Source organism: Prunus dulcis, chromosome 2, assembly GCF_902201215.1.
Source record: "Prunus dulcis chromosome 2, ALMONDv2, whole genome shotgun sequence".
In the NCBI taxonomy this organism is placed as follows: Eukaryota; Viridiplantae; Streptophyta; class Magnoliopsida; order Rosales; family Rosaceae; genus Prunus; species Prunus dulcis.
Window position 1 is genome coordinate 23127273 of NC_047651.1, and position 27633 is coordinate 23154905.

Below are 27633 nucleotides of genomic sequence, written 5' to 3' on the forward strand. Positions count from 1 at the left end.
GTGCAATCATAGGTTTGGCATCATTAATGATTGGTGAAGGACTTCTAATTTCAGCCATTGGATTGCATGTATGGTATATATTAAAAATTTATTTAGCTACTAACATACCTAATGGATGGCTGATATTAGAGCTTGATAACTAATGCTTAACAAAACATAAATTTCCTTGAATGGATAGACGGTTGAGATTGAACAATCGTGTCAATATTGGAATATATAGGAGACATCTTATAATTCATTTTTATTTGAGGAAAGTCATACATGTATTACATAAATGCACATGAATTGTGCACTTCAAATTAATGTACGTAACTCTTAGCTTGAAAGAAAGCTAATTAAGATGACTCTTTATTTGATAATCAAGCATATAATAATGTATTCTTGTAGCTAGAAAGAATATTCGTCCTTCTTCTCATGGTGGAGTGGTGATACCTGCAAAAAATAAGATTAACCAAAAGTAATCAGATCAGCTACACACAAATAAAGCACTTACTATATATATAATTAGTGCTGATGATCTTGTTTTGTCGACATTAATCAATTCATGTTAAAGATTAATTAGGTCATTATCTCATAGAGAAAGAGATGATAGAAGAGGGAGGAGATGAACTACTCACTGCCGCACTTGAAGTTGCGAGGGACGCTTCTTCCACAGCCTTCAATCTGCTTAATCGTACGGCCGAGAGGGATCAGATTGGCCACCTTTTGGGGTGACATAAGGGCACGCACACTCGACATGTGTCACCCTGACACGTTGGCAGCAGTTTCAGAGGGTTTGAGACCTATTATCCCTGCGCTCTTGCATGCACTCACAAGAAGGTCCGTCTCCTGCTTGCATTGGCTCGGCGTCGTGTTCCCTTCTGCCATTGGAACCACCTCATCCAAAACACCTACGACCAAGAACAAGCATAGAGCCACACCCAATGAGCCTACAACCTTCATGATTTGTTCTTTTTTTCTTTTTTCTTTTTTTTTCTTTTCTTTTCTATGTGGCTTTTTGTGTGGCAAAACTACCCCGTTTTATAGATTCCCCTTGGACTAGGTGTTAGGTACTAGAAGCTTTCAGCATTGAAGGGCACCGGTCAATGGTCAACAAGTTATATTCTCTTGAGGAAGAGATTTCTGTGCACATTCTAGTTAACGTCACAACTTGTAAAATAATGTGAACATGTTCATCTTATATATAAAATTTCCATAGCTATAAATTCAAACCATAAATGGAAAGTTTCACAGCTAATTACTTATCTACATGAGTTTTTTTTTTTCTATTCCGTATGAAAATTCGTGTATAAGAATAAGATGTACATGTATTGTATGTATAGGATTGGCAGCGGTCTTTGCATGAACCATGCATATGTGTATGAGGCTTGCTCAATCTCACCTAATAAATAAGGAAACTATTTGACCAAAAAAGGAAAAGAAAAAGGGAAACTCTCTATATATATTTCCTATATTCTTAAACAATACTATATAGTTTGGATCCTATATTTGAATGAGGAAGAAACCATTTGGAACCCTGAATATAGCCAAGGTTGATGAAAGATTTGGCTTTTGCATCGCTTAGCTTTTTGGTGTAGCATACTTTCCTGCTTATATTTGACCCTGGGCCTGAATTCTGAAACTCTCCATAGAACATATTGCTGCAAAAAATACCACATATATATGTAAATAAAAACACATGGATCCAAAAATAATAGAACATTTTAGAAGAAAAAAAAACTTATAATGAAATTGCTTACTTACTTGGAACGTTCAGGGTGGCCAAAGTTGCTCCATCGTTCCGGATGGACAACGTTGGCCATGTCGGTGTAGGCAAACACCATGGTGGGGCTGCTCCCCCAAGCCCTGCCCAAGTATGTACCCCCCACACATGTAGTGCCAGTTATTTTGCAGTGCACAAATGAAAATTCATTATCCTCCGAAGCACTCTCTCTTTGTTGTGCCGTTATTACGGTCATATTCCGTTCTGGGACACGTATCTCAGTGTTCTACACCAAAATATATCATATCATTTGGTGTCACAACTTAAGTTAATAAATGAAAATTTAATTACAAGGACATATTTTTTGAAAATAAACACTACAACACATAAAGTTAACATAAGCAAACAAATGATCTAAACTCGGAGAAATTATTGTATGATATTGGGAGGCATGATTATACATACCAAGTAGAGAGATTTTCCTTTTCCAAAGATGAAATCTACGGTGCCTTGAAGGTAGCAGTCCTTGAAGAAATGCAAGCCCTTGTAATCATAAAGAGTGTCCTGAAATCCAAAAAATTTGCAATTGTAGAAGGATGCCTTGTCCCCGGAGATATGCAATGCAACTGCCTGCGCATCTGGCCTTATCCCATCTGGCTCCGGCGCCGAATTTTTCAAAATTAATCGAAACCAATCCATGAGACCATGATACATACATTACTGTATAATTAATCATCATCATTAGAATATAATAATGCTCTAAGTCTAACTAACAAATTAATTAATTCATAATTACCTACCGTGACGATAATGTTAGCAGCCCTAAAATAATCAGATTCCACAATCAATGTGCCACTATAGACAGTACCATACTTCTGAGCCGTGCCATCAAACGTCAAGTTTGGCATATTGTTTGGCGATCCATACAACGTTACAAATGGTTTATTTTGTGGAATTTTGATTTTCTCGTTGTACACTCCACCTCCAATGTACACAACCACACGCTTGGTGTTCCTCTCAGGGATGCTGTTAATGGCCTCCGTGAGGGTTTTGAAGTTTCCACTTCCATCTTTCATGACCTTGATGAGTTTTGGCCCCTCCTCAGCCGTCACAATGGCGGCATCAGGCGTGCCCTTGCGTTCTGTTAACGGCTTCACGTTGTTATCGAACCAGCTGCCGACTTGGGAACCATCGGCAGGTATTGGTGTCGAATCGTTGGCAACGGCGGGGGTACTACCAGCGAGGAGAATTGTTATAATTATAAACCCAGCTGCATGCATCATTTTTCCAGCCATCTGTTATCGCGAAGGCTGTGCCTCAAAGTTTCAATGGAATCACACACAAATCTAATTAAGCTAGGCGTAATATATATAGGTACTACTATGAATCGGAAATCCTGATTCAACCAGGAAGCATAAGGAAAATCTAGTTAACAAAGGAAAAACAAAGCGCAAATCCAAATGGGAAAGCAACTAAAGCACAAAATTACCAAACACTTAAAGTTTCCTAAAAACTATCCTGTTTTGTTTTGGAATGTGTTTGTTTGGGTACTTATGAGCGAGAGGGTTTGGGTACTTATGAGCGAGAGGGTTTGGTTATATAGTCCATGATGTATGAGTGAATAAACCACAATGCATGATTATAGGGATTAACTCCAAAAAATGTGAGATAAATGAGAGCTTCTCTCGCACATTTTGATTTCTACTTCTCATTAAAATGAGGTTGCTGTTCCTTGTAATTTCAAATTCACCCTAAATTTGTAGGGTCCTCTTATACAATTCAAGTCCACCCTTTGTCTGTTTAAGTCCACCCTTACAATTCAAAGACTACAGACACATACCCTGGGTCCTTTTCATGCAGACCATTTTAAAAAATGCGAGTCACGTAGTTTTATATTTGATTCATAACGTAGTTTTATACCAAATAGGGGTGGATTTGTCTAAAACCGGAACCGATATTTGATATTTTTTTTTTAATGCAAAAATTTGAAAGAGGTGAAGTTTTTGAGTTATTTACACCAACACCCTTTGAGGTTTTCGGTGTTTTCATGAGGTTTTAAAAATTACACGAACACCTCCTGAAGTTTCAATTTGTTTTCACAAAACCCCTTACATCCAAAAATTTGATGATTTCATACATAAAAACTTTTGCAAATAATAAAATTAACCTCAATGAATGTATGTGCAATCTAATCTTAAAGGCTAACTTTGTCATTTGAAGAAATTTTGTATATAAAATCATCAATTTTTGGACAAAAAATCAACATAAATGGATTTTGTGAAAACAATTTAAGACCTAAGAGGGTGTTCGTGTAATTTTTGAAACCTTAAAGGGTTTTGTGAAAGCACTGAAAATCTCAGGGAGTGTTAGTGTAGATAACTCTGAAGTTTTAAGAGAGATAGATACACATTTCAAAAAATGCATGACTTATTTCTTCTGTGAAAATTAAAATGTTGTCCATTTTTTATATTGTATAGAAAGATCTTTAGAAATTAAAGCATAATATTGATTTTTATACATTGCTATATAGCTAGCTCATGTACATTTTGCATTAGGTGTGCGTGCTCAATCTATAAACATATACATATATCTACAGTTTTGGATTTGGAGGAGGAAGCAGCCATTTGGAACCTTGAATATAGCCAAGGCTGAGGAAAGGTTTGATTTGTTCCCCAGTCAGTTGTTTGGTGTATTTTACTCTCCCAACCATATTTGAACCTGGACTCGAACACTTGTATTCTCCATAGAACACGGTGCTGAATATAACAAAAAATACATAAAAATATTGAAACTATTAATTAACACTCAAAACCATTCAATTATATGAAAATAAATAAATAAATAGTGTGTTTTAATTTGCTTACCTGTCATGTTCGAGGCGGTTCTTGTTGTTCCAGCCGACTGGGGTTATGACCTCGGACATGCTGGTGTAGGCAAAGACCACTCTGGGACTGGTCCTCCAAACCCTGCCCAAATATGTGCCATTTCCAGTCTCAGTTATGTTGCAGTGGACAAATGAATATCCAGTATCCTCTGAAGCTGAGTCCCTTGCTTGTGCTGTTATCACTGTCATTTCATTATTCCCCAGCACATGTAACTCAATGTTCTGCACCCATTAATTAACTACCCATCAAAACCATGACATAATACATAGACAAAAAATAGCTGAGTTGTAGTGAAGAGTTAATCGTATACATAAAGTTTCTCACACAACATGTATGTGAAATTCATTATTATAAGAAGAGACTCACATATAGCGATTTGATTTGTAAACATGTAGGCATAGTTAACAAAAGTTCCTTTACAAGTCTTCCTTTTATTTAGGAATTACATGGAGAGTTTGGGTGGCATTACCAAATAGAGAGACTTTCCACTTCAGCAGATGAAATCCACAGTGCCTTCAATAAAGCAGTCCTTGAAAAAATGATTGCCCCTGTCATCACAAAGTGTGTCTTGGAAACCAATCAACCTGCAATTGAACAAGGCTGACTTGTTACCCGACACCCTCAATGCCAACGCCTGTTCTCCCACTCTTTTCCCATCTGGCTTTGGCGAAGAGTTCTTATCACAACCACAAATCAACATAAATTATAAGGAAACAAAAATATTAAAAGAAAGTTGATAAAACAAGTTATTGGGTTTCTCGCAAACGTGAGACATTTACATACCTTAATAATAAGGTTATAGCCGCCACGAAGTAGTCAGATTCGGCAATCAATGTGGCACTATCCACAGTTCCATACTTTTGGGCTGTGACAGCAAAGGTCAAAATTGGCATAGTTGTTGGAGAGCCATAAAATGTAACAAATGGTTTATTTTGTGGAATTGTAATTTTCTCGTTGTACACTCCTCCAATATACACAATAACACGTTTGGTGTTGCCGACTGGAATGCTAGTGCTGGTCTTGAATTGTCCACTTCCGTCCTTATTGACCTTGATAACCTTTTGACTAGCCTCAGCCGTTGCAAGGGTAGACAAAAGTGTGCCATGCCTTGCTGTGTACGGCTTCACGTTGTTATTGAACCATGTGTTGACTTGGGAGTGGTCGGCTGGTAGCTGTGTATTATAATTTGCCATGGCTATGGTGGCGGTGAGAAGAATTAATAATGTCGTGATTAGAGCTGCATGGAAGCACATGCATGTGTTTTTTCTGGCCATTTTATTTTTTATTCTTTGGTGATTAGAATGGTGAATATAAGGCTTTAATTTTATAGTCCACTATGCAAAAGCTGGTTAAGGCACAGTGCAAATTGAGAGGGATTAATCCTAAATTTGTGGGTTTTGGAGAGCTTCTAGCACATTTTGGTTTCTGATTAAGGGCTTATGTTCATTGAGATTTCAGTTACGCATTTTGTCTTAGTTGAATAACAAAAAAGCACTAGCTGTAGCTAGCTCTACAGCTTAATTCGGAAAGGCATAAGAGGACATAATTGTGGTATCATTAAGAGAGTTCACTTTGCCATCACATATAAAATCCCAGTTATACCCTTGATTATTAAGGATAGTCACACATTCGCAACGGCGAAACCACCCTTAGACTAGGTTGGGCTCTACCCGTGTAGAAATATCTAGAAAATAGGGATTTATCCCAAATTTTAGGAAGTTCACCCCATTTAGTGAAAGCTATCACCTCATATTCTAGAAAACATTCCTCTCAAACCTAATATAGCTCCTTTAGAGGGGAGAAAAATGAGAATAAAAGAGTTGACAATTAATCTTGTTAATAGGTTAACAAAATTATATTATAAGTGCATTTTTTATCACCACTTTTAACTTAGTGTGTATTTTTATCACAATTCTCAAGACTTGACGCATGTTTATAGGTAGTAGAACCATAGTTTTTTTTTTTTTTTTTTTTGGGGTGTGTGTGTGTGATGATATTATAAGGAGAGAGAAACAATACTCCCGCTCAAAGGTGGATGAAATTAATTACTTTATTACAACTGGACTTGTTACTTAATTTTTATCTATAAAAATTAATATATGATCATTTATAAGTTAAGCAACTAAAAGTCTAGTTCTAGGATCTAGGTCACTTTGCGCTACAAGGAAGGCTACACGGGTTAGATAAGCTCTTGAACCTCTTCCAATCGTGAACCATAACTGTCAAATCAGCCACCTTATAGCACCTATATAGTTTGGTAGAGTTATGAAGTAAGTTTAGCTGGAGTCCATCCAGTCTTTACCTAAATCGTTGCTCATGTGATTCATATTTTACTGTACAGGGTGGATTAAGGTGAAATTTAATTGCTTGACTAGATCTTAAATTTTGGTTATGTTTTTGTTTATTTATTAAATATGAACGGTGTGGGATTTGTCCAAAACTGGGACTGATTTTTGATATGTTTTTTCTTTAGCAAATTTGAAAAAGGTGAAGTTATTTAAGGGATCGATACTTTGAAAATGCATGACTTGATATTTCTTATGAAAATCGGAAGGGGGTCCATTTTTATTTTTTTTCACATTGTCGCATATGCATCTTCTTTTTTTTTTTCTTTTTTTTTTTTGAGGTCTTTCCTATTGAGAGGGGCGATAGCACTAAACTCACCCACAATACACGAATGCTAGGACTCGAACCCAGAACCTTGCATGAGGGAGTAAATACTCCAAGCCACTGCACTAGTGGGTCCTTTGCGCATATGTGTCTTTAGTCCCAATCAAATTGACAAACTGTGCTCAAATTGTATAGAAGAAGATCTTTAGAAATTAAAGCATAATACATTGTGCATTTTGCATGAGGTGTGCGTGCGGCTTTCTCGATAGCACCCATATATAAACATGTATACAAAGTTAAGAAAACTATTTCCTAGTCTTAAATATAGCCAAGGCTGAGGAAAGGTTTGACTTGTTCCTCATTCAGTTGTTTGGTGTATTTTACTCTCTCAACCATACTTGAATCTGGACCTGAACACTTGTATTCTCCATGGAACACGGTGCTGAATATAAAACAAATACAAAAAAATATTGAAACTATAAATTAACTCTCAAAACCATTCAATTATATGAAAATGCTTAATTAATTAGTGTGTTTTAATTTGCTCACCTGTCACGTTTGGGGCGGTTCTTATTGTTCCAGCAGGCTAGGGTGATGACCTCAGACATGCTGGTGTAGGCAAAGACCACCCTGGGACTGGTCCTCCAAGCCCTGCCCAAATATGTGCCATTTCCAGTCCCAGTTATGTTGCAGTGGACAAAAGAGTATCCAGTATCCTCTGAAGCTGAGTCCCTTGCTTGTGCTGTTATCACTGTCATTTCATTGTTCCCCAGCATATGTAACTCAGTGTTCTGCACCCATCAATTAACTACCCATCAAAACGATGACATAATACATAGACAACAAACAGTTGAGTTATAGTAAAGAGTTAGTCGTATATATAACGTTTCTCACACAACATGTACGTGAAATTCACTATTATAAGAAGAGACTTGCATTTAGCGATTTGACTTGTAAAACATGTAGGGAGAGTTAACAAAAGTTCCTTTATAAGTTTTCCTTTTATTTAGGAATTATAGGTTGGGTGGCATTACCAAATAGAGAGACTTTCCACTTCCGAAGATGAAATCCACAGTGCCTTCAATAAAGAAGTCCTTGAAAAAATGATTGCCCCTGTCATCACAAAGTTTGTCCTGAAAACCAATCAGTCTGCAATTGAACAAGGCTAACTTGTTCCCCGACACCCTCAATGCCAATGTCTGTTCTCCCACTCTTTTCCCATCTGGCTTTCACGAAGAGTTCTTCACACAACCACAAATCAACGTAAATTATAAGAAAACAAAAATATTAAAAGAAATTTAATAAAAAAAATTTATTGTATGTGATGATAATATCACGTGACATGAAATATTTCTCACAAACATGAGACATTTACGTACCTTAATAATAAGGTTAGCTGCTACGAAGTAGTCGGATTCAACAATCACTGTAGCACTCTTCACAGTTCCATACTTTTAGGCTGTGCCAACAAAGGTCAAAGTTGGCATATTTATTAGAGAACCATAAAATATAACAGATAGTTTATTCTGCAGAATTGTGATTTTCTCATTGTACTCTCCCCCTCCAATGTACACAATGACACTTTTGGTCAGTGATGGTCTTGGAATTAGATAAACTCTTGAACCTCTTCCAATCGTGAACCACAGTTCACAGAAGCCACTGAAGTAAAGGGTGTCCAACATCTTCATCCTCTTTCAATCTGGTGGAGTAGTTTTCCAGGCGTACCATTTGTCGAATAAGGAGACTGTTCTGCTGTTGGATCTCAACATGTAGAAGCTTGTGCTGATGGGGTTTTCTTCAGTACCATTTGTCGCCATTGAAGCTGAAAAATGTATTGCTTTCTTAATTTTCTCTACATGTAATTATACTGTGTTTATTATACAAATATATAAGAGTAACGTTTAGTTTCCATACTGAGTATCGTGCATACAGTTTCAACAAAATCATTTTACGAACTCACAGTCTGGCAATAGAAAATTTTACTTGATTAATGGCATCTTTTATGAGAAATGTAGATATGGTTATGTAATATATTATTTATCACATTTTGCTTGGGTTGAAGTTAAATTCGTTTTGCAATAGTTTGATATGTTATGTTGTTGGACAATTGATCAATTGATGGAGACAGACGACCTCATATATAATATATTGAATATGGGAGTTCTCCTCCGCATGATGTTGATAAAATCCTAAGACATACAGTTTCTCAGCCCCAAAATCTCAGACATGTATATTTGATCCATAACAAATCGATAAATTACAATTTATTCTGTTAGCACCAAAACATTGGCAACAAACAAGCTTCTCCATCCCAAAATTTTCAAAATTGAACTTTAATTACTAAATTGTGGAACCCATTAAGAAAATTATATCCAATATCTACAATTTGGGATTTGGAGGAGGAAGCAACCATTTGGAACCCTGAATATAGCCAAGTTTTAGGAAAGGTTTGATTTGTTCGTCCGTCATATGTTTGGTGTATTTAACTCTCCCAGCCACACTTGAACCTGGACCCGAAGACTTGTATTCTCCATAGAACACAGTGCTACAATATTGCCACATACACACAAAAAAAGAAATTATTGATAAGTGTTAATTAACTCTACAAACCAATCAATTATATGAAACTATTTAATTAGTGTATATAAATTTGCTTACTTGTCACGTTCGGGGCGGTTATCATTGCTCCAGCCGGCGGGGTTGATGACCTCAGACATGCTGGTGTAGGCAAAGACCACCATGGGACTAATCCTCCAAGCCCTGCCCAAATATGTGCCATTTCCAGTCCCAGTTATCTTGCAGTGGACAAATGAGTATTCAGTATCATCTGAAGCTGAGTCCCTTGCTTGTGCTGTTATCACTGTTAATCCATTATCCCCCACCACATGTAACTCATTGTTCTGCACCCATTAATTAATTAACCATCAAAACCATGACATAATATAGACCATCAACAACCTCAATTATACAGATGAGTTAATCGTACATATAACGTTTCTCTTACAACATGTACGTAAAATTCACTATTATATGACGAGACTCGCATATAGAGTTCCTCAACAGATTTTCCTTTCATTGAGGAATTATAAGGAGAGTTTGGGTGGCATTACCAAATAGAGAGACTTTCCACTTCCCCAGATGAAATCCACAGTGCCTTCAATAAAGCAGTCCTTGAAAAAATGATTGCCCTTGTCATCACAAAGGGTGTCCTGGAAACCAATAAGCTTGCAATTGTACAAGGCTGACTTGTTCCCCGACACCCTCAATGCCACTGCCTGCGCTCCCCTGCTTTCCCATCTGGCCTTGGTGAAGAGTTCTTCACAACCACAAATCAACGCAAATTTTAATCCCCACACAAAAATAATAGAAGAATGTCGACAAATATTTATTATGTGATGATAATATCATGTGACATGTTGATTTGATAAATTTAAATACCTTAATAATAACATTAGCTGCCATGAAGTAGTCAGATTCAGCAATCACTGTGGCACTGTTCACAGTTCCATACTTTTGGGCTATGCCAGCAAAGGTCAAAGTTGGCATATTGGTTGGAGAGCCATAAAATGTAACAAATGGTTTATTCCGTGGAATTGTGATTTTCTCTTCGTACTCTCCCTCTCCAATGTACACAATGACACGTTTGGTGTTGTCGGCCGGAATGCTATTAATGGCCTCAGTAATAGTCTTGAATTGTCCACTTCCATCTTTCATGACCTTGATGACGGTTTGACCAGCCTCAGCCGTTGCAAGGGCAGGGTCAAGCGTGCCCTGCCGTTCTGTGTACAGCTTCACATTGTTATTGAACCACGTGTTGACTTGGGATTGGACGGCTAGTACCGGTGTGTCATCATCCGCCATGGCTATGGTGGCAGTGAGGAGAATTAATGTCATGGTTAGAGCTGCATCGACGCCCATGCATGTTGTTTTTCCAGCCATTTTATTTTATTTTGGATTTTTAGTTTTGAAGGATTTGATTTTATAGACCACTATGCAAGAGCTGTTGAGGCACATATTTCGAAGAATTCATCCAAAATTGGTGAAACTTGGAGAGCTTCTCGCACATTTTGGTTTCCAATTAGTGGCTAATGTTCATTGGGATTTCAGATCCACACTTTGAATTAGCTAATTTGGGAAGGCAGAGGACATAATTAAGAGAGTTTTACTTAATCATCTCATGTAAAAACTCAATTATAGCCTAGATAATTAAGGATATAGCATCATATAGTCACAAATTAGCAAGGGTGGAGCCATAGTTAGACTAGGGTGGGCTCCACCCCAGTACAACTATCTAGAAAAACGGAATTTAGTGTTAGTTTTAGGAAGTTTCACCTTATTTAATGGAATTTGTCTCATTCAGTAAAAAATGTAGTTCACTCAAATTAGAAAGAGTGCAATTGTCACTAAGACAATTAATCCTCTTGATAGGGTGACAATACATTTATTTAAAAAAAAATATGTCTTTAATTATTTTCATGATCATTTAGAAGTGAAGCAATTAAAAACCTAGCCCCAGGTCACTTTGCACTTCCAGGACCGATTACAGGCTACATGGTTAGTCCATTTCAAAGTTGATGTCGAATTGGAATTAGTTAGTCCATTTAATTGTAGGGAGAGTTTGGGTGTCATTACCAAATAGAGAGACTTTCCACTTCCGAAGGTGAAATCCATAGTGCCTTCAATAAAGCAGTCCTTGAAAAAATAATTGTCCCTGTCATCACAAAGTGTGTCCTGGAAACCAATAAGCCTGCAATTGAACAAGGCTGACTTGTTCCCTGACACCCTCAATGCCAATGCATGTTCTCTCGCTCTTTTCCCATCTGGCCTTTGCGAAGAGTTCTTCACACAACCACAAATCAACGTAAATTATAAGAAAACAAAAATATTAAAAGAAAGATGATAAAAAAATTATTGTGTGTAATCATAATATCACGTGGCATGAAATTCGCAAACGTGAGACATTTACGTACCTTAATAATAAGGTTAGTTGCCACGAAGTAGTCAAATTCAACAATCACTGTGGCATTGTCCACAGTTCCATACTTTTGGGTTGTGCCAGCAAAGGTCAAAGTTGGCATATTTATTGGAGAGCCATAAAATGTAACAAATAGTTTATTCTGTGAAATTGTGATTTTCTCATTGTACACTCCTCCTCCAATGTACACAATAACACGTTCGGTGTTGCCGGCTGGATTGCTATAACGACGTCAGTAATTGTCTTGAATTGTCCACTTCCGTCTTCCTTGACCTTGATGACCTTTTGACCAGCCTCAGCCGTTGCAAGGGCAGGGTCAAGTGTGCCATGCCGTGTTGTGTAGAGAACCAAGTGTTGACTTAGGAATGGTCGGCTAGTACCTGTGTATTATAATCTATCGCGGCTATGGTGGCGGTGAGGAGAATTAATGTCATTATTAGAGATGCATGGACGCACATGCATGTGTTTTTTCCGGCCTTTTTTTTTCTTTGGTGATTAGAATGGTGAATATAGACTTTGATTTTATAGTCCACTATGCAAGAGCTGGTTAAGGCACATTGCATGTTGAGAGGGATTAATCCTAAATGTGTGGGTTTTGGAGAGCTTCTTGCACATTTTGGTTTCTAATTAGGGGCTTATGTTCATTGAGATTTCAGTTACGCATTTTGTATTAGTTGAATAACAGAAAAGCACTAGCTGTAGCTAGCTCTACAGCTTAATTTAGGAAGGCATAAGAGGACATAATTGTGGTTTTATTAAGAGAGTTCACTTTGCCATCAAATATAAAATCCCAGTTATACCCTTGATTATTGAGGATATTCACACATTCGCAACGGCGAAACCACCCTTAGACTAGGTTGGGCTCCACCCGTGTACAAATATCTAGAAAAGTAGGGATTTAGCGCTAATTTTAAGAAGTTCACCCCATTTAGTGAAAGCTCACCTCATTCTAGAAAAAATTAGTCATCTCAAACCTAATATAGCTCCTTTAGCGGGAAAAAGAGTTGACAATTAATCTTGTTGATAAGTTGACAATATTATATTATCTAAGAGCATTTTTGTTCACCACTTTTAACCTAATATGTAGTTTCACCATCATTCTCAAGAATTAACGCATGTCTATGGGTAGTAGTAGAACCATAGTTTTTTTTTTTTTTTTTGGTTGTGATGATATTATAATGAGAGAGAAACAATACTCCCACTCAAAAGAGGATGAAATTAATCACTTATTACAACTGGACTTGTTACTTAATTCTTATCTTTAAAAATTAATACATGACCAAAAACAAATTCTTTAAAAGTAATATTAAAAATAATAATAAAGTTAAAAGAAGTTAAAATTTTCTGTATTTAGTTTCCTGATCATTTAGAAGTTAAGCAATTAAAAGTCTAGTTCTAGGATCTAGGTCACTTTGATTTTTTATATGTTTTTTCTTTAGTAAATTTGAAAAAGGTGAAGTTATTTAAGGGATCGATACTTTGAAATACATGACTTATTTCTTATGTGAAAACTGAAAAGGGGTCCATTTTTTATTTTTGCACATTGTCGCATATACATCTTCTCTTTTTAAGGTCCTTTCCAATTGAAATGGGCGATAATACTAAACTCACACACATTACACAGATAAGACTCGAACCCAACACCTTGTATGAGGGAGTAAATACTCCAAACCAATACACTAGTGGGTCTTTTGGGCATATGTGTCTTTTGTCCCAATTAAATCGACAAACGGTGCTCAAATTGTATAGCGGAAGATCTTTAGAAATTAAAGCATAATACTGATTTTATACATTGTGCATTTTGCATGAGGCGTGCGTGAGGCTTTCTCAATAGCACCCATATATAAACATATATACAAAGTTAAGAAAACTATTTCCTAGTCTTAAGAAAATCTACACTTTTGGATTTGGAGGAGGAAGCAACCATTTTGAACCTTGAATATAGCCAAGGCTGAGGAAAGGCTTGATTTGTTCCTCATTCAGCTGTGCGGTGTATTTTGCTCTCCTAGCCATACTTGAACCTGGACCTGAACACATGTACCCTCCGTAGAACACAATGCTGCAATATTATTACGGCATACACAAAAAAAAGAAAAAGAAATTAATGATGAGTATTAATTAATTTTCAAAACCAATCAATTTTTTGAAACTGTTTAATTAGTGTATATTAATTTGCTTACCTGACGCGTTTGGGGTGATTATTGTCGCTCTAGCCGGCGAGGTTCATGACCTCAGACATGCTGGTGTAGGCATAGACCACCATGGGATTGGTCCTCCAAGCCCTGCCCAAATATGTGTTATTTCCAATCCTAGTTATTTTGCAGTGGACAAATGAATACCCAGTATTCTCTGAAGCTGAGTCCCTTTCTTATGCTGTTATAACTGTTATTCCATTATCCAATACATTTAACTCAGTGTTCTGCACCCATTAATTAACTAACCATCAAAGCCACGACATAGTATATATAGACAACCAACAAGCTCAATTAAAGTGATGAGTTAGTCGTACATAACGTTTCTCATACATGTATGTGAAATTCACTATTATATGACGAGATTCGCATATAGCGTTTTGATTTGTTATATATATATAGTTTCCTTTTATTGAAGGATTCCTCAAATAATTTTATTTGAGGGATGCCATTTAGGGTATCCTACAATTTTTTTTTTCCAATGATCCATACCATCTATTTTTTAGGTCTTCATTCATAGATCATCCTCACAACAAATTAGAAACATTGCAAACTGTTTCGACATCCAATTGTGTCCTACAAAATCAATGAACACGGTGGTGCTTCAAGAAAGTATTAAAATTTTAATAACTCAATCGAGTGGTCAAATGATATCGGATTCAAGTGATTTTTTGTAGAGATGATCTTTGAATGTGTATCTGCAAAATAGATGGTTTGGATTAGTAAAATACAATCTGGAGTGGGCCCTACAAGGGGGTGTCCCTCAAATAAGTATTTGAGGATCCGTTAATGGAAGCTCTCTGTGTACACTACTACAAAAAATACTTTGCGCGACGAAATAAGTTTGTTACGCAAAGTACAATTTCGTCGCTCAAAACCTGCGTGACGAAATTTTGGTTGCACAAAACCTACATGAAGAAATTTTGGTTGAGCAAAGCTCGTGAAGATAGGGTCTTTGCGTGATGAAAAATAATCTTCGTTGCGCAAAGCTTCTTTGAGCAACGAACCTTAACGTCGCGCAAATATTTGAGTGACGAAATATTTCAAATATTTTAATTCTTGTGTTTTAAAATTTTTTAATTAAAATCAACTAATTTAATAGTTTGCTCGACAAAATATTTTGTCGCGCAAGGTTTTTGACTTTTTGTTTTATTATTTCTCTTATATTAATTTAAATATATTAATTTTTTCAAATTTTTACTTTTTAAATTTAATTGTATGATTTTATTTTTTTAATTACTTTAATTTAAATTGACATATTCAAAATAAAATTACATTTGAAAAATAGTGATCAAGTTATCCAATATATATATATATATATAATATTCAAAATATACACATAAATTAATATAATACAATAATAAAATCCTAATACAAGCCTATTGTGGTGGTAGTGGAGGAGGATATGTTTCAATAGCGTCCTAATCCTCAACTTTAGCTGTCAAAGTCTCGACAATTCCCTACAAAAAAATAAATATGGTCAAATAACAAAACAAACAAAAAAAAACATAAAATAATAACAAAAAATTGGCATAATCTCCCCTAAAATTGTTATACCCCAAATCCAACCCAAACTTCAATCCTCACCTTATACTCAACCCCAAACCCCGCACAAACTCAAAACTAACTCCAAAAGCACATATTAATGAAAAAAAAATTTTAAATTTGGAGATAATATTGACAGGACCCGCCCCGTAATTCTAAAAAAACCGGAGTGAATCCCGTCTCGTGACCGACATCTCGCCGATGCCGGGCCCACTTACTAAGAATCGAGACTTTCTACCAAAAATTTTGGCAGAGTCTCCCCTGTAAATTGAACATTTCCCCAAAAATTCAACCTGCTCAAAATTCACAGATTAAGGTACCCAACCAACAGCATGCTTTAAAGCAAATAAACAGTTTACAACAAAGGCCTCCGGCCTCAAAGATCAACCCTAGCAAGGGCGATAACAGAGCATATCTAAGGAATTTAAATACAACAAAAACAAAGTTCAAGGGAAACAGAATGAAGGAATCCTACGAAGGCTCAAGGCTCGTGAGCACACGATCCGGCTCAGCTGCGGAGCTCAGTCGACTACTGGCTGGGGGTGCAAAACAGAAAAATGTGAGTGGACAAAAATAAAGTTCAGTTCAGTGTAAACCAACATAATATAACCCCACTGTTTAATAAACCAAGCAAGAAATCCGAATGCATCCCAAATCATCAAAATCAAATAAATATTTATATATGTCAAAACCAAACCAAAGCCTGATGCCAAGTCCGAAATCCAAACAGAACACTAAACAAACCCACCAATTAAATATTATAAGTCTCAAACCAAACTCTCGAAAGCGTACCCATTGGCACGACCGGCAAGGAAGTATCCTCACTGAAAAACAAGAATGAAAGAATAGTTATATACATATGTAAATATATATATATATAATATAAGAGATATATATACATATCTAACAATAATATAAATATGACCAACACCTAGTTGTACCAGGGAAACAATCCAACCGGGGGATTGTTTGACTAGTCACCATGGCAGAGTCTCCATGAAGAGTCCTCAATTCACCATGTAACTAGGGAACGAGCCGTCCAACCGGGGGACTAACTCTCAACCAGCACGTACAGTCGATACCCTCAAAACTCGTATGTCTGTGACCAGTCCTACGCGCGCAGAATACCCAATCAAGGGTCTATAGCAACATCCCGTCAAGGATGTCCCGGGTTCCGACATTTCCAAGTATCTCAAGTGTCCGTATCCAAGTTCCAAATCTGGGGAGGTACATAAGGTAGTGCTTATAGCACTCCAAACTGACATTCTATACTCATCACTTTCCAAAATCTCATCTCAACAATCCAAGTACCCCACACATAGCCAAACATATATATAAATTCTCAAAATCCATATATACATACTCAAGATACTCAAATATGTCAAAACCCAAATATATTACCAATACTTTATGAAAATAAAGAATTTAACTATTAAATATAACATGCATTTCAATGACTATTTAAATCATATGCATAAAATTCTCATTATAAAATCATGCTTATAAGTTGAAAACAAAGTCCACTCACAAGTAGTCCCACACTGCCTGACCTTGAGAGGGTCCCGCCTGTTGCGTATGCGTGGTCGGAGTACCTTACTCATCAAATTTGGTGGAGAAATGAGAGAGAACGAGAGGCCGAAAGTTGGATGAAAATCTGTCCAAACAGCTTCGTTTCATGGCTGTTTCCAGCGACCATGACGGCGGATCGAGGTGGTGGTGGGTTGGAACGGAAAGAAGGAAGTGTGGTGGTTCCAACGGAACCGGTGCCGCCCCAAGTGGCGGCGTGTGGTGGCGGTGGCGACGGTGGGAAGTTGCTGCCGTCGCAAGCCAAAAATATATATAAAAAGGGAGGGGGGGTTTCTGGTTTGCAGGAGAGAGAGAGAGAGAGAGAGAGAGAGAGAGAGAGAGATCTGGTTTTAAAAAAACCAACTTCGAAATATTTACGGTTTTGCCATTGTCGATGTTTTGATCGTAACTTCTTCGTTACAACTCCGAATCGAGCCCACTACGTGTCTACGGACTCCACTCACTACGATCTACCCAAAAATATCAGCCACTGCCCCAAACTCTGTCCGTGTAATAAAATGACCAAAATACCCCTACCCCAAGGGTAAATCCGTAAATTCGAAAATTAACTTGAGAAATTTAATTTAGGAATTTAGTTTAGAGTCGGGGTGTTACAAATATACCTTTTGGCAAGATTGAGAGTGAATGAGAATGAAAAGGAGAAGTGAGAGAGAGAGAGAGAGAGAGAGAGAGAGAGAGAGAGAGAGAGAGAGAGAGAGAGAGAGATGAGAGAGTGAGTGAGAGTGTGAGATAGTGAAGAGAGAGATGAAAGATTAAATGCGAGGAGTGGGTGTGAGTGAAAGGGTCGGATTTGGGGAGAGGGAAAGATTATTGTGCATGATGATAATATCACGTAACATGAAATATTTCTTGTTGACATGATACATTTACGCACCTTAATAATAAGGTTAGTTGCTACGAAGTAGTCGGATTCAACAATCACTGTGACACTGTTCACAGTTCCATACTTTTGGGCTGTGAAAGCAAAGGTCAAAGTTGGCATATTTGTTGGAGACCCATAAAATACAACAAATGGTTTATTCTGCAGAATTGTGATTTTCTCATTGTACTCTCCCCCTCCAATGTACACAATGACACTTTTGGTGTTGCCGGCAAGAATCCTATTAACAGCATCAGTGATTGTCTTGGAATTAGATAAACTCTTGAACCTCTTCCAATCGTGAACTACAGCCGTCAGATCAGCCACCTTAGCACCTATAGTCCGGCATCAATTGGCATGGATGGCTGTGACAGACCCTGCTAACTTCATAGAAGCCACTGAAGTAAAGGGTGTCCAACATCTTTATCCTCTTTCAATCTGGTGGAGTAGTTTTCCAGGCGTACCATTTGTCGAATAAGGAGACTGTTCTGCTGTTGGATCTCAACATGTAGAAGCTTGTGCTGATGGGGTTTTCTTCAGTACCATTTGTCGCCATTGAAGCTGAAAAATGTATTGCTTTCTTAATTTTCTCTACATATAATTATACTGTGTTTATACAAATATATAAGAGTAATGTTTAGTTTCCATATTGAGTATCGTGCGGACAGATTCAACAAAATCGTTATACGAACTCACAGTCTGGCAATAGAAAATTTTACTTGATTAATGGCATCTTTTATGAGAAATGTAGATATGGTTATATGTAATATATTATTTATCACATTTTGCTTGGGTTGAAGTTAAATTCGTTTTACAATAGTTTGATATGTTATGTTGTTAGACAATTGATCAATTGATGGAGACCGACGACCTCATATATAATATGTTGAATATGAGAGTTCTCCTCCGCATGATGTTGATAAAATCTTGAGACATGTACAGTTTCTCAGCCCCAAAATCTCAGACATGTATATTTGATCCATAACAAATCGATAAATTACAATTTATTCTGTTAGCACCAAAAAATTGTTTCAGAATTGAACTTTAATTACTAAATTGTGGAACCCATTAAATTAGATTATACTTGATTTTTATTGTCCACATGATCCGGATGTTTTAGAAAGAGAAAAGCACAAAATCTGACTCATCATCATCAAGCAAGTTCAGTTGGAATCTAGTCAAGGCTTAAAATAACTCTTTGCGCATGCACGACTTATTTCCTATGTGAAAATTAAAAGGGGGTCCTTTTTTTAATTTTTGTGCTACATTATAATTCTTAGAACCTTGAAAAGTGGAGCATAAGCATTAATAAATGTTAATGTGTCTCTTGTACCAATCAAATCGACAAACTATGCTCAAATTGTATAGAGGAAGATCTTCACAAATTAAATCATAATATTGATTTTATACATTGCTATAGCTAGCTCATGTACATTTTGCCTGAGGCGTGCGGTCGGCTTTCTCAATCGCACCTGTACAGTTAAGACAACTATATCCAATATCTACACTTTGGGATTTGGAGGAGGAAGCAGCCATTTGGAACCCTGAATATAGCCAAGACTTAGGAAAGGTTTGATTTGTTCGTCCGTTAAATGTTTGGTGTATTTTACTCTCCCAGCAGCACTTGAACCTGGACCCGAACACTTGTACTCTCCATAGAACACAGTGCTACAATATTGCCACATACACACATAAAAAATTTATTGATCAATATTTATTAAGTCTAAAAAACAATCAATTATATGAAAATGCTTAATTAATGTTTTGTTAATTTTCTTACCTGTCACGTTCGGGGTGGTTATTGTCGCTCCATCCCGCAGGGTTGATGACCTTGGTCATGCTGGTGTAGGCATAGACCACCATGGGATTGGTCCTCCAAGCCCTGCCCAAATATGTTCCACTTCCTGTCCCAGTTATCTTGCAGTGGACAAATGAGTATCCAGTATCCTCTGAAGCTGAGTCTCTTGCTTGTGCTGTTATCACTGTTAATCCATTATCCCCCAACACATGTAACTCAGTGTTCTGCACCCATTAATTCATTAACCATCAAAATCATGACATAATATAGACCATCAACAAGCTCAATTATACCGATGATACATATAACATTTCTCTAACAACATGTATGTGAAGTTCATTATTATATGACCAAACTCGCATATAGAGTTCCTCAATAGATTGTCCTTTCATTGAGGAATTATAGGGAGAGTTTGGGTGGCATTACCAAATAGAGAGACTTTCCACTTCCCCATATGAAATCCACAGTGCCTTCAATGAAGCAGTCCTTGAACAAATGATTGCCCCTATCATCACAAAGGGTGTCCTGGAAACCAATAAGCTTGCAATTGTATAAGGCTGACTTGTTCCCCGACACCCTCAATGCCACTGCTTGCGCTCCCACTCTTTTCCCATCTGGCCTTGGCGAAGAGTTCTTCACAACCACAAATCAACGTAAATTTTAATCCCCACACAAAAATAATAAAAGAATGTTGATAAAAATTTATTGTGTGTGATGATAATATCATGTGACATGCTGATGTGATAAATTTACATACCTTAATAATAACATTAGCTGCCACAAAGTAGTCAGATTCAGCAATCACTGTGGCACTGTTCACTGTTCCATATTTTTGGGATGTGCCAGCAAAGGTCAAAGTTGGTATATTTGTTGGAGAGCCATAAAATGTAACAAATGGTTTATTCCGCGGAATGGTGATTTTCTCATTGTACTCTCCCCCTCCAATGTACACAATGACACGTTTGGTGTTGCCGGCAGGAATGCTATTAACAGCGTCAGTGATGGTCTTGAATTGTCCACTTCCGTCTTTCATGACCTTGATGACCTTTTGACTAGCCTCAGCCTTTGCAAGGGCAGGGTCAAGTGTGCCCCGCCGTGCTGTGTACGGCTTCACGTTGTAATTGAACCATGTGTTGACTTGGGATTGGTCGGCTGGTACTGGGGTATGATCATCCGCCATGGCTATGGTGGCAGTGAAGAGAATTAATGTCATGGTTAAAGCTGCATTGACGCCCATGCCTGTGTTTTCCTTTTTCTTTTTTTTTTTTCTTTTCGGGTTTTTGGTTTCGAAGTTTTGTATGTTTTTGGGTGCTATTGATTTAGAATGGTAAAAGGATTTGATTTTATAGTCCGCTATGCAAGAGCTGCTTAAGGCACATATTTAGAGGGATTCATTAAAAATTTGTGAGACGTGGAGAGCTTCTCGCACATTTTGGTTTCCAATTAGGGGCTAATATTCGTTGGGATTTCATATCCACACTTTACATTAGCTGAATAACAGAAACCCACAAGCAGCTTAATTTCGGAAGGAAGAGGACATAATTAAGAGAGTTTTGCTTAACCATCTCATGTAAAATCTTAATTATACCCTTGAAAATTAAGGATATAGCACCATATAGTCACAAATTAGCGAGGGTGGAGCCATAGTTAGACTAGGATGGGCTCCACTCCAGTACAATTATCTAGAAAAAAGAATTTAGTGTTAATTTTAGGAAGTCCAATTTATTTAGTGAAATTCGCCTCATTTAAAAAAAAATGTAGTCCACTCAAACTCAATAACTCTTTTTACGAAATTTTTTTATAGAAAGAGTTGCACTTGTCAATGAGACAATTAATCGTCTTGATAGGGTGACAATACATTTAAAAAAAACAAAAAACAAAAATCTGTCTTTAATTATTTTCATGATCATTTAGAAGTGAAGCAATTAAAAACCTAGCCCTAGTTCACTTTGCGCTTCCAGGACCGATTACAGGCTACATGGTTAGTCCATTTCAAAGTCAATGTCGAATTGGAATTAGATAAGCTCTTGAACCTCTTCCAATCGTGAACCACAGCCGTCAGATCAACCACCTTAGCACCTATAGTCCGGCAGCAATTGGCATGAACGGTTGTGACAGCTTTGAAGTCCCTGCTAACTTCACAGAAGCCACTGAAGTAACGGGTGTCCAAAAACCTCACGCTGAGGCCTAACTCTCTGAAAACACCTTCCTTCATCATGCCATTTAAAACATCCTGCTCTTTCAATTTGGTTGAGTAGTTTTTCTGGGCATACCACTTCTCGAATAAGGAGATTGTTCTGTTGTTAGATCTCACCATGTAGAAACCTGTGTTGATGGGGTTTGCTTCAGACAATTGATCACCATTGAAGCTATCGGTGCTGATTTGAAGATCTATGCTTTCGTTGAAGCTAATTAGCCTTGGAAAGGGGTTCCTTAGCCACATCACATCTATGTCCTGGGAATGAAAGGTTAAATAAATAAATATATAAAAGTATGAAATGAGTTCATATAAATCTAAACACACAAAAATGTACCGCATTTATACAAATATATAAATCGGAATACGATTTAACAAAATCGGTAATGTTCACTTCTTTTACCGAGTAATGTGACTACATGATTTAACAAAATCAGAATACGAGAAAATGTATCATGTTTATTATGGAATATATTATATCACATTTTGCTTGGTTAATTCGTTTTACAAGAGTATTATGACACATATTATGTTGTTAGCAATTGGTCAAGTAATCGTGACTGACGACCTCATATATATGTATTGGTGGATTTAGCTTTGTGCTTATACACTCTAAATGTGAAGGGGAAAATGGACTAAATAAATAACATATTTTTGGAGATGTGAAGCCTTTTAGATTCTAACTTTTTATTTCCTAAACTTCTTACCTTTGAAATTACCCCTGCAATATGTAATACGTTGAATCACATTGTATATCTATAAGCTAGAAAACTTACTGTGAATATGAAACTGTAGCCTCGCTTAAGCATTTCTTTGAGAAAGAGAGTTCTCCTCCACATCATGTTGATAAAATCTTGAGACATGTACAGTTTCTCAGCCTCAAAATCGGCAGGATCATCTGCTTCAAGCTTGTGGCAGTGAAGGTGGAGAAACTTACAACGTTCTAAAGATGTTTGATCGACCGCCACGAGAAGAAGTTGAGAAATCAAGCCTCGTGTGTCTTCTCCATGCCAGAACCCATCTAAAAATAAATCAAGCATTGGATTATCTCCTTCTACGTACGCTTTATTTACAATCGCAACTATCACAGTCTTGTAAGTTCCCATGGAAGCCTTATATAAAGCTGATTCAAGCTCATCTTCTTTGCTGTTTGTGTTGATCTATTAATTATTTCAAAAAAATTAATTAGAACAAATTAAAACAATTTAATAATAGATTAAACAAATTAAAACTTAATTACCTTGGTAAAGGGTTGGCATTGGTCTGTGGTCTGGTTGAATATACACAAAACTACTAAACTAGAAAATAGAAGGCATAATATGGCAATTTGAAAATTTTCCATGGTCTTGGCTAATACACTATTATAAGCGTTAATTTGATCGTATATAACAATCTTAAAGAGAGCTCTCTATCCATAAAAACTGGAGAGTTGAAGAAACTGACGACTGACCATGTCATGCAATTTTTGTGATCAATAGCTAATTAGGCGTGACATTGGGATTATATTAACTGCTATTAATCTTTTTAAAAAAAACAAAAACGATATTGTTGTGAACATAAGTACAAACTCATGAGACATCACCTAAAAAGATCAAACACAGAATTCTATATTGTCATATAACATACAATCCTAATTAAACTATGTTAGGATTGACTGACTTTTAAAAAGCGAAAAAAGAAAACTATGTCTAGGACTAGGAAATCTAGCCAAGGGTCACGTTGAAATTCTTCCAGGAGCCCTCACAATTTACATGGCTAGTCCATGTCAAAGTCGACGGTTGATTGGAATCGGATAAGCTCTTGAACCTCTTCCAATCGTGAATCGCAGCGGTCAGATCAGCCACCTTAGCACTTATAGTCCGGCAGCAGTTGGCATGAACCGTCCTGACAACGTTGAAGTCTTTGCTAACTTCACAGAAGCCACTGAAATAAAGGGTGTCCAAAAACCTCACACTGAGGCCTAACTCTCTGAAAAAACCTTCCTGCATCATGTTGTTCAAAACATCCTGCTCTTTCAATCCTGTGGAGTTGTTTCTTCTAGCGTACCACTCCTCGAATAGCGAGATTGTTCTGTTGTTGGACCTGACCATGTAGAAGCCTGTGTTGATGGGGTTGGCTTGAGACCATTCATCCCCATTGAATTTATCAACGCTGATTTGAAGATCTATGTTTTCATTGAAGCTTGTTAGCCTTGGGAATGGGTTCCTTAGCCACAACACATCTATGTCCTGTAAATGGAAATTTTGGATATATGTAAGCTAATTATATGTCGAATATCATTACTTTTAGGATCCACCTTACTAAAATAGAAATATTTTGAATCAAACATATAATCCACTCACATTTTGTTTTTTAATTTACTCCCACTTGTGATTTTTACTTGTTAATTTATCAGCCAAAAAACATTACTACGAATCAAACATAACAGAGTATGGCATTATATATTTCACATTTTAGTTTATCAACTGGACCTTTTTACGAGAGTATGACATGCTATGTTGTCGGATTATTTATCGAGTAATGAAGCTGAAATGATGTTGAGAAAACTTACTGTGAATACAAAACTATAGCCTCTCCTTAGCACCTCCTTGAGAAACAGGGTTCTCCTCCACATCATCTTGAGAAAATCTTGCGACATGTAGAGTTCCTCCGTCTCAAAATCGGCCCCATCTGCTTTGAGCTTGTAGCAGTGAAGGTGAAGAAACTTGCAACGTTCGAAGGAAGTTTGATCGACGGCAACAAGAAGCAGGTGAGAAATCAAGCCCCTCGTGTCTTCTCCGAGCCAGAAACCATCTAAAAACATATCAAGCATTGGCTTGTCTCCTTCCACATAGGCCTTATTTACAATAGCAATTATCACAGTCTTGTTTGCCATGGAAGCCTCAGATAAAGCTGATTCAAGCCCATCTCCAGGGCCAATTGTGTTCCTCTGTCTCAAACAAATTAATTTGAGCAAATCACAACAATTACATATTAAACAAAAACAGAAAAAACCCAACAAGAACAAAAACTAAAAGATTATTATTTATTACCTTGGTAGAGGATTGGCATTGGTGAGTTTGGAAGACGAAGAGTGGTTTGGATCCATCCGTGGTCTGGTTGAACATTAAAAATAAAACTAAACCAGCAAACAGAAGGCAAAATAATGTAATATTTCGATTGTCCATGTGATCTTTGAAGCCTTAGCTAATTCGGTTTTCTTGTGAAGAAGAAATATGTTGTGTTATTTTCATGAGGGCTGCCTCTCTCTCCCCATATCCGTAAAAACTCAAGAACTCAAGAAACTACCAAGTCATGCAATTTGTATTCTGTAGTAATTAGGAGTGGTGTTGGTGCGTATTAAGGATTGTTATTAAATTCTAAATGCAAAACGCTACCTGTTGTTAATAACATAAAATAAATAAATACCAAAAAAATCAACCCAAAAAACATCAAAGAGAATCCTAATCAGACTATGCTTAGGATTGAGTTTTAAATGCAAAGAGTCTTTGAAATTACGTTTAGTTAATCTTATCTTAATTGTCAATTAACACTGAATTTTCAGATATCGTAAGGACTTTACAACAATTCCCCTGACATGCCTATCCGCAGCTTTATTTTCTTGTATAATGTGCTGATGAGTTTTAGTTTTATTTCTAAACGATATCAATAGTCATCTCTATGAATTTCGTTTACGTTAATTTTTTTGGCTAATCCAATTAGCGTACACATCAAGAACTTAAATCCGTATGTGGGACATGTGTACACTGACACATGATTTATTTTTAAATGAAGGGTGGTAAATCCTGTGCTTCCTTAGATGATCGTAGTGAGTGAAGCTACATATGAGATGAAAAGATGTATGATAAAGCCAATCAAAGTGGTTTTCCTCTCACTTATATATAATTTGCATAACTAATTAAATAAAAATTCATGGTCAAGCTGTAGAAGATTTAAGGGAAATCTCTCTAAAAAACTTGATCAACGCTACCATCTTTTCATCGGGAACATGCATATTTTTCACCACAGCTAGCTCAATCAGCGAATATGTGACACTACTGATTTGTTACGACGATTTTTCATCTTTTGCTACGGTTTTTGTACCTTTAGTGACTATTTTAATGTCCCAATACGGGAAAGTGTCTTTACCCACGAAAAAAACCGTCGCTAACTGCTGCTAAAACTACTATTAGCATCGTACATGAAAACCGTCGCTGAATATCGGAAGAAAATATTAATCTTCTCTCTCCCGTATATTGCGAGGGAAAAAAATAGAAAAAGACATCATAAAAACTTCCTTTTCAACATCTTTATATATATATACACATATTACATGAAAACATATCACAAATTCTCGTCCAAATGATTACTATGACACATGGAAATGCCCTAATCAGTTAAACAAACTAGAGATAGGAAAAATAGATCAGTGCAAGTTTATCATGCCCATCTGAAGGCGATCCTTACTAACATGCTAGTAACTTCCTGTTTCTTCTCAGTCCTTTGGAATGGTCTTTCACAAATGCTGCAAAAGTAAGAGCGTAAACTGTGTAATCCAAAAGACTGCTCTCTTTGAACATCCCCTGGGCATCTTCATCCATCCACAGGCTACGAATTGCATCCAAGCATTCATTGACCTAAAGTTCACAACAAACATTATAGATTGAAATCAGAAAATTCTTTTGCTATATCACATCCAACTGTCGGCCACTGAGTAATACAACCATATGCAACACATGAATGTGATGCCCATATCAAATATAACAAATTGAAATTGGCAAAGACGTTTGAAAGGTCAGTTCAAAATAACAATCAACGTATATTTTCTGATAATAGCCCCTCAATTTTGTCCACAAGACAAAATTACTCTGTTATGTGACAACATTTAAACAAAATGGTAGTCAAGGGTGCATAGATGAAACAGCAATAGGATTGTAAAAACCCCTCCATGATACAAAAGATAAATGGTGTTTGTGCCTGTGCACCTATGTGATCAGTGTTCATACACAACAGCTGACTCGTCGAGCCTTATTCAGGTAACAATAAGTACACTAACAACACAAAATACAGCATGTGATGCTTGCAAAAGCTTGTGTTCCACACTCACAACTGAAAGTTACTTGAAACTAACTATAATTATATTAACCACAAAACATAACTGATACCTCAAGGCTGATCAGGGAACTTGACATCTTGTTTTGATCACATCGAAGGGAGTGGTGAGATATGCACTAAATGCTACTTGAACTTGCGTATGAATTTTTTCTTCCCCTAGCCAGTTAAATACTCAAGCCTTCATAAGAA

At 36.8% G+C, this 27633-nt stretch overlaps 4 protein-coding genes and 4 pseudogenes across 5 annotated transcripts; all 8 read right to left on the reverse strand.

Moving 5' to 3' along the window:
* Positions 1 to 1249: 1249 nt before the first annotated feature.
* LOC117619541 (putative pectinesterase 63) lies at positions 1250 to 3244 on the reverse strand. Its single transcript, XM_034349521.1, has 4 exons — positions 2508 to 3244; positions 2168 to 2379; positions 1744 to 1988; positions 1250 to 1640 (listed from the first exon to the last, which is right to left on the reverse strand). The coding sequence occupies exons 1-4, from the start codon at positions 2995 to 2997 to the stop codon at positions 1457 to 1459; spliced, it is 1131 nt and encodes a 376-aa protein (XP_034205412.1). The 5' UTR covers positions 2998 to 3244; the 3' UTR covers positions 1250 to 1456.
* Positions 3245 to 4292: 1048 nt separating this feature from the next.
* LOC117619661 lies at positions 4293 to 5861 on the reverse strand (annotated as a pseudogene).
* Positions 5862 to 7489: 1628 nt separating this feature from the next.
* LOC117618408 lies at positions 7490 to 8879 on the reverse strand (annotated as a pseudogene).
* A 614-nt stretch (positions 8880 to 9493) lies between these two features.
* LOC117619484 (putative pectinesterase 63) lies at positions 9494 to 21487 on the reverse strand. Of its 2 annotated transcripts, XM_034349454.1 has the most exons (5): positions 20911 to 21477; positions 20580 to 20786; positions 20136 to 20377; positions 19858 to 20023; positions 9494 to 9576 (listed from the first exon to the last, which is right to left on the reverse strand). In XM_034349454.1, the coding sequence occupies exons 1-4, from the start codon at positions 21388 to 21390 to the stop codon at positions 19858 to 19860; spliced, it is 1095 nt and encodes a 364-aa protein (XP_034205345.1). In that variant the 5' UTR covers positions 21391 to 21477; the 3' UTR covers positions 9494 to 9576. The 2 variants fall into 2 exon arrangements, with proteins under 2 accessions (XP_034205345.1, XP_034205346.1); XM_034349455.1 differs by lacking the exon at positions 9494 to 9576 and having other exon boundaries at positions 19640 to 20023; positions 20911 to 21487.
* LOC117619483 lies at positions 9577 to 11125 on the reverse strand (annotated as a pseudogene).
* On the reverse strand, positions 11715 to 18911 carry LOC117618409 (annotated as a pseudogene).
* Positions 21488 to 22092: 605 nt separating the features above from the next.
* LOC117618410 (uncharacterized protein At1g28695-like) lies at positions 22093 to 23692 on the reverse strand. Its single transcript, XM_034347982.1, has 3 exons — positions 23591 to 23692; positions 23127 to 23510; positions 22093 to 22608 (listed from the first exon to the last, which is right to left on the reverse strand). The coding sequence occupies exons 1-3, from the start codon at positions 23690 to 23692 to the stop codon at positions 22093 to 22095; spliced, it is 1002 nt and encodes a 333-aa protein (XP_034203873.1).
* A 361-nt stretch (positions 23693 to 24053) lies between these two features.
* On the reverse strand, positions 24054 to 25517 carry LOC117620110 (uncharacterized protein At1g28695-like). The gene is made up of 3 exons (XM_034350221.1): positions 25383 to 25517; positions 24902 to 25279; positions 24054 to 24578 (listed from the first exon to the last, which is right to left on the reverse strand). The coding sequence occupies exons 1-3, from the start codon at positions 25515 to 25517 to the stop codon at positions 24054 to 24056; spliced, it is 1038 nt and encodes a 345-aa protein (XP_034206112.1).
* Positions 25518 to 27633: the final 2116 nt, after the last annotated feature.